Source organism: Etheostoma cragini, chromosome 5, assembly GCF_013103735.1.
Source record: "Etheostoma cragini isolate CJK2018 chromosome 5, CSU_Ecrag_1.0, whole genome shotgun sequence".
Lineage (NCBI taxonomy): Eukaryota > Metazoa > Chordata > Actinopteri > Perciformes > Percidae > Etheostoma > Etheostoma cragini.
The window spans coordinates 2,624,568-2,637,706 of NC_048411.1; the positions used below are offsets into that span (position 1 = coordinate 2,624,568).

At 43.8% G+C, this 13,139-nt stretch overlaps 1 protein-coding gene across 2 annotated transcripts in view; it reads left to right on the top strand.

Annotated features, from left to right (window-relative positions):
* Positions 1 to 13,139, top strand: part of apba1a (amyloid beta (A4) precursor protein-binding, family A, member 1a) — a 34,045-nt gene that overhangs the window by 2,732 nt on the left and 18,174 nt on the right. For both annotated transcript variants that reach the window (XM_034872938.1, XM_034872939.1), the window contains exons 2-3: positions 6,263 to 6,324; positions 9,930 to 11,588. In XM_034872938.1, coding sequence (XP_034728829.1) covers positions 10,026 to 11,588 — 1,563 coding nt within the window. In that variant the 5' untranslated portion in view covers positions 6,263 to 6,324; positions 9,930 to 10,025. The remainder of the gene's footprint in view (positions 1 to 6,262; positions 6,325 to 9,929; positions 11,589 to 13,139) is intronic.

The window sequence follows — 13,139 nt, forward strand, 5'->3', positions numbered from 1 at the left end:
CCCCCCCCCCTTCCCCCCCTATCTAATGGTCAGCAACAAGCAGACAGCTCCACTACTGCCCACTAGCTTTATTTTCAGTCTGCTTGTCTCTGGCTCCGTGTCTGTGTGAGTGGGTAGGTGGCTGTAGCAGCCTGCAGTCAGCCTCCTGCCCAGACAAATGGTGGATAAAATAAGTGGACATCTCGACAAACATGGAAACGGAGCCCCTTTGCTAACGGCAAATAGCATCCCTATTTGTTTGGAACGTTCCTGCTAGTGTTTGTACATCAGTGAGCCGAGACTGAATTTCCCCTGAGAGGCCATCCAGTCCTCTGGCTCAGTGGGAATACACTCAGGTTGGACGGATACATGTGGAAATGGATCGAGGCTGAATCCATTTCATGATGTCAATTTCTGTCTCCGTGAGCATTTAAGGCAGCCCGGCAAATAGTTCACCTTGAGTTTCAAGTACTATTCGTTATATGTAGGTTATCGATACATTTCGTGTTACAAGTGAAACTGGGTTGAACCCAATAGCAGACAACAATGCAGAGACAAAAATGACAGTTTAACAAGTTTAGACTCCTCTTTATTAATCCTTTTGGGTTGACTCCCACAAGGAAATTTAAATTTCTAGCAACCATTTTTAGCAAGAAGAATACAGTATAGAAGACAATATAAAGATGACAGTACTATAAACAGGGACCTTTGACTTTAAAAAAGACAAAGGCATTTACCATAAATTGTCAAGTGTCAGTGTTGACACATGTGTCCATGTATTTATGTGTAAGTATTGTATTTTCTTAAAATGCCATCCTCTGGTTGCTGATATGCTATGCAGGGGGTGGCTGGCATTGTCAATGATGTCCAGCAGTTTGTCCAGTGTCCTCTCTGCCACAGTCACCAGCGACTCCAGCTTCATGTCAACCCCACTTTTATTCCAATATCCAAGTAGGGAATGCAACAAGATAAAGTCCAAATCCAATGGGAATCCGCGGTAGCGTGCGTGCGTGTTACCATGTTTCCAAGGGTCCGTGTCCAATACTCCAGAGAGCCAGTCAGGTTCACAGAACTGTGGCAGAAAGACAATAATCAGGGCAAGCAAAGAAAATCACAAACAACTAGCACAAGCAGGTTTAGCCAGCCACAAGCTGCCAAGGTGCTCTTGAGCAAGGCACTGGACCCCCAACTTCTTCCTTTACCCCCTACTCTGACATTTCTCCGTTTAGTGCATGTATCATGTGTGTAATAACAAGGGTGTGTTTTTCCCCCACTGCTGAAACACTCATTAAAGCATTCATAACAGCCAGGCTCGATTACTGCAACAAGGCTTCAGTCTTAAAAAAAGAAATTAAAAAGAAGCAGAAATTCAGTCGGCCAAAGACATTCTGGTGTAGAAAGGCTCCTGCACTCCAGTCCCATTCCCATCATTTATTTACAGGAGTGCAAACATTTCAATCAGTGACCTTTCTCAGCGCATCTTCTCTCCAAATGCCATTTTCACCAAGTTTATGACAATCAGCACACATATTAGAGCTTTTTCTAGGGCTGCACAACACAGTACGTTGTTGTTTTTCTTTTTATCCTCATCACAACATTAACTGGCACAATATACATATTGCAAAATGTTGAGACAGATTGTGATAGACAGTTTAGATAGAGATTTATTGTGTTAGTTGACAGAAAATATCAGTAGAAAATAACACTTTATTGTTTTCGGTGCGCTGCCTTTTGTATTCAATTCAATCTTTACTAAAAGAATGTTGTGAATGATTTCTTTTCATTGGTTTTAATTAGCTAAACACTGAAAGCAGCAGAACCGAGAACACTTTCATATCTGTTTATTTATCTCAAGTAATATCGTAATATTGCATATTTTCCTCATATTTTGCAGCCCTGGTTTTTTCCTGAGTAAAGCCCCTGACAGTTGCTCTTTCTTCAGCTCCCCAGCAGCCTGCTACAGCCCCGCTGCTAACTCAAAAGAGAAGATGTAAATGGTTGAGACACGGCACCAGCACATGAAACTAAAACGATCTGCTGGGTTTGTTGGCTTCCTGCTAATTAGTTCTTCAAGTCAGTACCTAATAATAGACTCTCTACCCCCCGCACCACTTTAAAGGATGCTAAATAATGTCAGACCCTAGTATTACGAGACAATTCAGACTCATTTGAGATAAGGTATTGGTTAGGGGTGTAGCAAATAATTGAAATTGGGGGTGGTAGTAGCTCAGTCTGTAGGGAGCTGGGTTGGGTACCGAGGGTTGCTGGTTTAAGTCCCAATGCGGACCAAAGTACGGAGTGTGGATCGGTAGCTGGGGAGATGGGGATGCTGCTTCACCTTCTGGGCCCTGCCAGGTGCTCTTGAGCAAGGCACCGTACTCCCCCAACCGCTCAGGGCGCTGGTCCAGCTGGCAGCCCGCTCACTCTGACATCTCTCCATTTGTGCATGAATAGGCCCTGAGTGTGTGTGTGTGTGTGTGTGTGTATTTCAGGCCTGTGTGTGATTACTAACAAAGCGCACACATAGTGTAGATTGTAATTTCCCCACTGGGGATCAATAAATAGCATAATATTTGCATGAATCTCCATCATACAGTATATATCTTATAATATGGTACACTAACCGGCTAGTTGCTTCAATATAATCTGTTGTGATGCTAAGGCAGTGGTGTTCCCGGCCGTTTTTGACACAAATAGTCTCTCTCTTTTAGCTGTTTTTGGTTTGGTCACTTCATTTCAACATGCTCACCAACTTTGCTAACACAGCCAATCATCAAGCAAGGCCAACAACACAAGAATTAGCACACCAGCTAATATTACTTACTATTCCAACAGCAAGAAGGCTAGCTCCCCGTCTGTCTGCGGACTTTTATTTCACAAAGCTGTTGGGTTTCAGTAAATAACATCACAGAGTACGGTCTAGACCTGCTCTTTTATGATAAGCGCTATGATAAACTGCTCTATATAAATAAAATTGAATTGAATTGAAAAGCTCTCAACAATTCCTAAAAGCCTTCCAAGGTTTATTCTTGCTTTTCTTAGCTTGCTTCATGTTCATGTCTTTTCGACTTTACCTCTGTGTTTATTTGACATCACGTGTTGATGAGGTTTTATACTCTGGAATTCAGAAAATAAAGCTTTTACTTAATTAACTCAGATATTTAGGAGAAAGTGGTTCTTTTCCTTAGCAGAGAAAGAAAGACAAGGTGTCCACTGGAAAGTAACATTTACTGACATTAACAAAACCCGACCATTCAAAGTGTATTGAGTCAGAAATGGCACGCCATGTGGGGGCAAAGACTTCAACACCACACAGCAGTAACCACTCAGCAGAATATGTAAGACTTCATATCACCAGAGATGAATAAAATGAGCATAAGGTGCATCATTACAATCATTCAGATAGTAATCTATATCAGTGAAGTTTCATTTAAGGGATTGTACCGGTGCCGCCAGATGTCCCTCTGTTTGGCCGGATGTCCGTCCATGTCCTCTGTGTCTGTGTTGCCGTTCTAACCTTTGGTGGATTTCTGAGTACTGTGGTTACATGGTCCTCAGATCTCTGCAGGGTAAATCCAGACAGCTAGCTAGACTATCTGTCCAATCTGAGGACTATGGTTACCTGGTCCTCAGGTCTCTGCAGGGTAAATCCAGACAGCTAGCTAGACTATCTGTCCAATCTGAGGACTATGGTTACCTGGTCCTCAGATCTCTGCAGGGTAAACCCAGACAGCTACCTAGACTATCTGTCCAATCTGAGTTTTCTGTTGCATGACTAAAACTGCATCTGAACGCGGACATGTTCCACCAAAACAAGTTCCTTTCCCTGGCTATTTCACAGCTGCAACGTGGCTCTGCTCGGCACCTAGCCGCGTCCATGAAGAGTGTGATTGCTTTAAAGAAATGCCAATAAACCAGATGTTGTGTGGACTAGCCAGACCCTCCTCTGCAGCTGTTTGGAGATAGAGTTAAACATGCGAGACTGTTCAGATAGTGATGTTAAAATCTCTCTTTCACCTCGACTCTCCCATCAACACTTGGATAGCAGTTAGTAAAGGGCAGCGAGCGACAGCCATGGTGCTGGAGGTGGGAGAACACTGCTGCCCCCCGGAGAGGTCACCTCCTCATCTGCCCTCCCACAGAGAGCAATTACCCGCTGGTATCCATGGCAACCAGCAGTCCTGCCGCCGCCTGTGCTCTGAGAGGGAGAAGGGAGTGAAAGCACAGCGATGTGATAGCCTTCAAATGATGTATTCCCTGTGTCTGGAACACACTAGCAGGAGTCAAATACATGTCACTGTCAGATGGGGGGGGGGGGATCACCAGACTCCTACCGATACAATATCGTCACAATGCTTTTGCCACAATACGATATTATTGCAATTTTCAACATGTTGCAATATTCTGCGATATATTGCAATTTATAACCTTTTTTCTAACTTCTGATTTTCCCCAATTTCAAAAGATGTCCCCACAAGGAAACTTTGTCAACATTAGTTTTATCTTAAAAAGATTTCTCTTTTTATCTAAAGACATTTCTCTATTTGTTCATGTCACTTCAATTTTATTGCTACAAAATGGAATTGTCAAGCAGACCAACTGACCAACACATAAATAATAAAAGATGGATACTTGGCGCCTGTGTATTGATACAGTATTGGCACTGAAAATATCGCGATACTATGCTGTATTGAATTTTTCCCCCACCCCTACTGTCAGATGATTGTTGTTAATACACAAGATTACAACAGACTAGAAAAAGCATCAGTCAACACACAGTGCTAACAGACATTACTGAAAATTGTTATTCCGTTACACCTGCATGCCTAAACATAAGTAAGTTGAGCTGCATTGTAATACACACCTGTAGTACCCTTTTAAAGTCACTGTTGTCATTTTGAAATGAAGACAGAATTAACATCTGCACAGCCTATTTCTCACAGAAATTGTTTTGAAAAACACATTTTGGTCAACTTTTTTCGTCAAACCAGCCGCCTTTATGTTCCGTTTTGGTTGGTCCAATCAGGTGCAGCCATCGTGGTTGTACATGGTTTATTTGTCATTGGTCAGTAAAGATACACTGTTAACCACTGGTGGCGAGCCAACTAGCATGCAATGCTGGGATGTGGGCTGGTCCCTTCTGTGAAACAATGTGTGTATAGAGAACATGATTACTTTACATCTCATTTAGCTGACACTTTTATCCAAAGTGACGTACAATTGCTATATATAGGAGGTTGCACACCTCTGGAGCAACTAGTGGTTAAGTGTCTTGCTCAGAGACACATTGGTTGATGTATTACAGAGGGAATCAAACCCGGATCTCCCACTCCAAAGCCATGCGTCATATCCGCCATCACCACCACCTGATAAATACACGATATAAACTTAAGACACCCAGAGCAATTATTTCACTCTGTTTCCACCATTTGTGAACATGGTTGAAGAGAATACTGTGTGTGACTGTTAGCAACAGTTCTTTCTGCCTTAAAGGCATTAAAGATCATACCAATGGAAATATATTATTTTATGAACAGGGAGATGCTCTCATTGGTCTGTCTCTCAGAGCTTTAAAATCCAAGCTGAAGTTGATGCCCTTTGCTGGAGCACAGAGGAGCAGTGGTGGTCCTGCTATGGTTGCTGCACCAGGATCATAAAGTCCATTACTACTATCAGATGTGTTGCAATGTGTAAGTATGCACAGTGCGTGCAGGATTACGGCTGTATGAAGGCAACTGTCATTCCAGTGAAAGATGTAAATGTAAATGTGCTGTATTTATATAGCGCTTTTCCAGTCAAATTGACCAAACAGTGTTTGTGATGCTCCTTTCTTTTAAAATGAAAATTGGGGGAGATATGTCTGGGCTCACGCTTCCCCAGCACTGTTCCCTTTTGACTTTTTGACCCCATCAAAAACAAAACATTTAGTTCAACTTCTGCAGCAAAATTGTCCGCATGCTTTTCAACACTTTCAGAGGACTTAATGAACATTTTTGCAACAGCAAAACTGGAGGCTAGGCTTGTTAGCTTGCTAACTTAACTAGCGTGACATAGATGTTACATCCATTATTTTTACAGTCTATGGTTATCATGCATCACTGAAGAAGACTAGAGACGGATGAACAAGATTTCTTTCTTCTTTCTAGGTCTCTAATCCACAATTTGATGTTGAGCTCTGATTAGTTAGCGAGGGTCTGAGAGGATTCACATGGACGGAGATGTTAGATTTAATGGATAATTGTATAAACTGCTCTGAAGTTTCCACTTCTTCTCTCTGTTCCAGTGTGGATCTGAGAACCTCACAAAATCAAACTGCTGCAGTCTTCACACGCTTGATAACATAAGGTGAGTAAGTGGCTGATAAACTTACATTCACTGATTACTTAACATAGAAATGGTAGTGCTTTGCGTTATGGCTTGGTTCATCTGTGAGCATATGAGACATGTACGAGCTTTGGGACCTTAGGGACCTTAGGGACCTTAGGGTGAAGTATGGTCTCTTAGATGCATTAGAGATGCCCTGTGGAGTTTTATATTGTTTTATGATGACCCTGATAAAGGCCCCAAGCACAAACCAACTGTAAAGTGGGACCTCTCCAGTCCTTTCCTTCTCCACCTTGTCACCTTATGGAAGCAAATGCCCTCACTCTCTCCAGTCCTGGTCACCTGATCTTCTCTCCCATCTACAACTGTTCCCCAGTTTCCCTCAACTGGCCTTATCCACACACTCAAAGCAAGTTCCTTTCGACTTGCACATGTATCTGCTTGAGTTTGAGCCTGATTCACAGCCTTAGGATTCTCTGCCTAACCCCTTTTTGGATTTGTTTGCCTGTTCGGACTGCCATCCTGGTTTTGACCCTTGCTCGCTCATGGTTCCTCAGGCTCTTGTAGCCTACTAATTAGTCCTGCATTGCCAGACAGTAATCCCCACAGCGCTGTGGAGGGAGGTCTGGCTATACCACACATACATTCGGGGATAGAAGGGAAAAACTCGCCCTGGGTCTGTTTGCATTTCTTTACACCAATCCCTATGAACTTGGATGTTTCCAAGCTCCGGTGACTTGTTCTGGTGGAACATTTGCAAGAAAACTTCTCATCCAATATTAAATCAAATTAACCATTGACACCATACAGGAACGTGAGCTATTTAAATTAGCTGATACATGGTTAATTCCACCAATCGCTCCCAAAACGTCCCAGTTAGAGAGTTATTATTGCACAATCCAAATCTAAAAATCCCAAATTTCTTTAAATTTCCCCTTCTCAGGATGTCTGCCCTTGATGCCTTCAGTCAATTCAAATTGCTGCAGCAAGGCTACACCCAACGTCAACTAGACGGTCTCTCAAGTCTCTGCCCTGGCTCCCTGTCAAATATAAGATTTTAGTTTAAAGTTTTGATGCTAGTTCTAACCTACAGATCATTGTATTGCACAGACTCCTGCATGTGTGACCAACATACTGTAAACTTCTTTGTTGTAATGCCCTAATATGTTAAATCTATTCACCGTTCCATGCACTCGGTTTAGAGATTGATCTTTTGAGTCAGTTGCACCCGAGTCTGTGGATCACTCTGCCTCCTCCCTTGCCGTCTCTGTGGATTCTGTTAAAAATAAGCCAAAGATGTACCTTTTTAACAGGCTTTTGGTTGACCTTTCTGCACTTTATTTTTGACTTATAACTTTGGGATTTTAATCTTTTAATGCATATTATATTGTACGTTTTATATAAATTACTTTGGGATTTTTATATGTGAAAAGCACTCCATAAATACGTATTAGACATTCTAATTATAATGTTCACTTTGAATAGTCCGGCCCTGATTTATGGTCATTACATTCAAACTACCACTTTTAACCCTGGCACTTGGTATAGTCTTAATAAACCGTAACAGGAAGTGTAAATAGATGTTTTCACTTTGTGAGGTGGATTCAACACCTAATAGATTGTGTCATATATTATTCTATTGATCCTTGGCTGTTTTAATGATGGTCATTTTTATGGTATAGTTGCTTAATGTGAACACAAACTGAGTGCCGTGATTTTAGTTGACAATGTCACAATATTTTCTTTTTTCCCCATTCATTTTTTGGAGTGTAATGAACATTGCAGCCTCCAGGGGCCACTGCTGGAGCTATAGACTGTTTGTCTGGTTCAATGTACCACTGTCTCGGTCTTTGTTATGTGCTTGTAGCCAAAGCATGAGAAGTAACTGAATGTTGTGAGTGCATGTTACCTGAGCGCCGCGATGGTTTACGCAGCCCTAGATCCGATATTTCTCGACTTTTAATGGTTCACCATTATGTTCTTAATGGTGTTACCATTGCTCCTCTGGGGGCCCAGTCTGTGAAGACATTCCTTTTTGCCTTCTTCAACTTAATATCCTAGAGTTTTCTTTCTGCCTCTTTCTTTAGTGATGATCTGTCTCTGGGGAAGATAATGAACAAAGTCATTCAGGGAGGTCAAAATGAGCAGACTTTGTTGTTTGAGAACAATGAGAGAAAGCCAAGAAAATTCTGTTTCACTGTACGGAAAATGTAATCAATTAAATGATGAGCAGATTGTCTTGACTCATGACTGAAGTGACATTGCTACAGCAGATGCGTTGATGTTGCCTGCAGGGCAGTCAGTGGACAGGTAGTAAGAGAGGCATACGCAGCTGTTTGGACAGATGTGACACAGTGTGACGTGTTGCTTTTGCAGATTATTACCCCCATTTGAATCCAATTTGAGACCATCTCGCGATGGGATCACACCAGCTGGGATGCCCAAATTGGGCCAGGGGTATAGAGTAATGGGCCCAACTACTTCCTACCCCCCCTACTTTTGGCTCCCTTGCTCGGGTCACACACCTTTTCAAACCTTGCTTTTTATTTTGATCTTAACTACACACCTGTGTTTGGCACACTTGCAACGCTGTCACATTAACAACAACAAACACCTGGCTAAAAATGCCTCCTTGGTAGTTTTTGGAGATTTTCCATATGTTACTTTTTATATTTTAAACTTGGACAAAAGACAGGGGAAAACATCTGTTTACTCACGAGTAATATTGTATGTGTGATTTTTATCCAGGGGATTTATTCTGCGCTCTGAATGACGCTTGGTAGGGTGTGAAAATAGATCAACTCACACCTTGGGATTTCTGTTAATAGTGTATTAACACTTTCTGTCAGTAGAAATCTGTGCGCCTCTCTCAGACTCGCATGGTGCTCCCGTGTGTACCTTGTGTCACTCGTTTGCAGCCAGATTATGTTGAGACCGAGTCGAGACCGAGACCAGACCAGTTCAAGTCCCACACTGCATGATCTTGACCGGTCTTGAAATGAAATCTAAAATCCTCTTAATCTGAGACCGAGACAAGAGAGAGTAAATTGGTTGATTCCGAGACGCAACCGAGGCATTCTTTAGACCAGGGGTTCCCAAAACTTTCAGGCCACGACCCCCAAAGTAACGATGCAAGTGACTTGCGACCCCCCCACTATAAACGTATAAAAACATTGCGCACAACCACACACGTACTATAGGCTTATCCAAACACGAGCATACATATTGACAACACAAAATAACACACAAAATAACCCAACAATTTTATCTTGTGTTGAAATCATGGCTAACATATGCTATTTCTAATAGTTTTTAAATTTTTATTTTATTTCTGGAAATCAGCTTGTGACCCCCCCTCTCTGGCTCGCGACCCCCCTGTGGGTCCCGACCCCCCACTTTGGGAATCACTGCTGTAGATCAAGACCAATCTAGAGTACTACAACACTGGCTACAAGACAAAAGTCAATGGTAAAAATAAGGCAGGGATTCTTGTGAGTGGTTAACTCACCAGCTGCAATATTGTTATTTATTGTTACGATGTCATCAAACTTCCAGCTCCACCTATTTTACAAGACAGTACCAGTTTCTTTCACTCATGTTTGTCCCTTTCTGTTCACCACTTTCAGGCTCTTCCCAGCAGCCTTAACCCTGATCCATAAAGGCGCCTGGTGACTCTTAAAACCTATCTCTGACTAAGCTCCACCAACCAGAACCAGACAGCCATGAACCCCGAGGAGACGGAGCTTGGCCAGGAGGTTATGGAGGAGAACAACTCCGCTCCTCGCCAGCGCCACAACAACCACAACAACCGGCCCCGTAACCACAGCAACCAGGAAAAGCGCTACAGACGCTTTGAGGCCCCTGCTGGAGGGAATGCAGGCAACAGAGCGAGGGTGTCGCAGCAGCGCAGGCCACAGGAGGAGCCGGACGTGGAGCTGCAACACGGATCTCAGTCTGCACAACCCCAACAGCCCCAACAGCCACAGCCCATCCCCCGACCCGCGGTGACACGGTACCGCCGGCAGGGGGACAGCGAGGCACGGATCAGGGCCCAGCAGCAGAGGCACAGACAGAGGCAGCAAAGAGAGGCTGAGAAAGCACAACAGGAGAGGCAGCAACATGCGGAGATGACCCGGGAGGATGAGCGAGAGAGGGACGATTCAGTGCTGGCCCGCTCAGCGAGCACGGAGAGCGGCTTCCACACCCATACCGACCGGGCCGAGGGGGACGATGGTCTGGTGATGATGTCTCTGGAGCCTGAGGGGCAGCCAGAGCCGGAGGACGAGGCGGGGAACTACGCAGTCCAGTTACGGCCGGAGGCGGAGGGGTACACAGAGAGTGCCGAGGCTGAACAGCAACACCAACAACCCCATCCTAACTATCCTCCTCAGCCCCCGGCACTGCCACTTGAGCCCCTTCCTGATATCCAAAACCCCCAGAGACAGGATGAAGCAGAGGAGATGCTGAACACTGGCTACTCCAACTACGTCTACACCCGGCCCCCCAGCCACTCCGGAGGGATGGCCGACTTCTCGGCCAGTCAGAGCTCCGAGAGTTTAGACGCTGTTCTTGCGGACGAAGCCTACTCTGAGCCATATGACATTTACTCACTCTCTGAGCATGTTTACGAGGAAATCTGCGACGCTCCGGCTTCAGTTTCCTCCGCTGCAGACGGGACTGAGGACACAGAGTCTCTCCAACAGAGGCGGGCTGGCTTTCAGCTGTTGGAGGGTCTGACGGGGGGTGGAGACTACCATCAGCAGGAGGCGGTGGGCTCCCGTCTTCGCCACTACGACGAACGCTCTGACGGCGAGTCAGACAGCCCTGAGAAGGAGGCGGAGTTCGCCCCGTATCCACGCGCAGACAGCTGCGACCAGGAGGAGGACATCGACAGCATCGTGGCTGAGGTCAAAGAAAGCCTGAGCTCTCAGAGTCTTCATCGTGCTGCGGAAGACACCATAGATGAAGAAAATGAGCTACAGCAGGAAGAAGAAACGTCTCAAATGGACTCTAACGAGACCAACAGCGCTGGCGCCCCAGGACAGCCAGCCAGAAGAGCGTCTGTGAGTCCTCCAGAGGAGCCTGCAGCAGCGAGGAACAGCCAGGAGAAGAGGGACGCCATCTCCCTGGCCATCAAGGACATTAGGGAGGCCATAGAGGAGGTGAAGACCAGAACAGTAAGATCTCCATACACACCTGATGAGCCCAAGGAGCCCATCTGGGTAATGAGGCAGGACCTGAGCCCCACCGCTGAATGTGACCTCCAGTCATCACTTGGGGGGGACGTAAGTACAGCCGCTCTGGATACTGTTGATCAAGTTCAGGGTTTCCCCAGAAAAGTCGTTAAGCCTGGTGCCAAAAGTTTCTCGCAAGATTTCATCGACAGATTGCATAGGGCCCTACAGTAAGTTGGTGCAAGCTAACTGGAGATTTGAAAATATTTATAACTAAATTCCCAGATGCTTAGGCCTGGTGGGGGGCAACTGAGGCCAGGTGGGCCACTTGGCTTGCAGTACACTGGGGGGTAAACCCGATGTTGTTTTGGATACCGTGTCTGTTCTGTAAACCAGCTGTGTGTTGCTCATTATATGATATATTAGAGATACTTGATTCTGGAAAAAATATTAAGAATTGAAATCAGGACTATTTAACACGATTGCTCAATTGCTTTTGGTAAGATGTTGCAATTATATTTTTTGTGATGACATTTTTATTTATTTTTATATATTTAAGGACTTGAAAAACTTAAACAAATCAACAGTGCAAACAGCTGTGAATTTTCCCTTCATACTTTTCCCATTTGAATCTTTTTTTTCCATTCAGATCACAAGACAAATAAGAGTTTACTTGCAAAACGTAATGTGCAAAATAATAGTTTTTCTAAATTACTCAGTTTTATGATCATTAGGAGCCAAAATCCTAATTGCGATATGTGTATATGTATGTGTGTATATATATATATATATATATATATATATATATATATATATATATATATATATATATATATATATATATATATATATATATACCCGTGTATGTGTATCAGTTTACTTATTTTAACGTTTTTCATTTAAGTCAATTCCTAGCCAACAGAGGGCAGAAATACCAGGACCCTTCAATTATCAACACCATTAGTTACTCAGTTCACCTCATCTGCCCCAGAGTCTGAATGGTTCAGACAGCAGCTGTGATTAGACACACAAACTGGACCAATAACAACATGTCAGGTGTGTGTTGGACAGAGGGCAGCACATTGTCATAGCCCAGAAACATAAAGCAATATAGTCTGTTAGTCACATCTCTCACTGCCCTATTGGTAAATCTCTTTATGCAGAAAGTGTTGTTTTGTCCAGGCTCCACCATATTACAACCAAGGTGAAAAGATTGCATTAGTAGTGCTCACAACACTGAAAAAAGACAGGGAGGAACAATGACATCATGCACAGAAACATAGACCAACAGGAAAAAAAACTCTTTTTAGGTTGTGTGTCAGTGACAACGTGTCCATGCAGGAAGTGTTCTGCTTATTGATCTTTCTAAATGGCTTTTTAAGCCTTGAAGTCTATTTTCTTAAAATGTCTATGCATAACAGCAGGGATTGTGTAGTCGGCTCTGCACAGCAGTACTGTGGCTGAACACATCCTGTGGACAGACTGATGGACTAAAGCTGCTGGAACATATTTTTGCTCATGTCTTCAGCCATGCAGATAGTTTTGAGATATATGTTTTGGAGACAATCTGTTTCCAGTCTGTGCCCAGTCTGTTTCCAGTATGTTTCTATTCTGTTTCTATTCTGTTTCTATTCTGTTCCCAGTATGTTTCCAGTCTGTTCC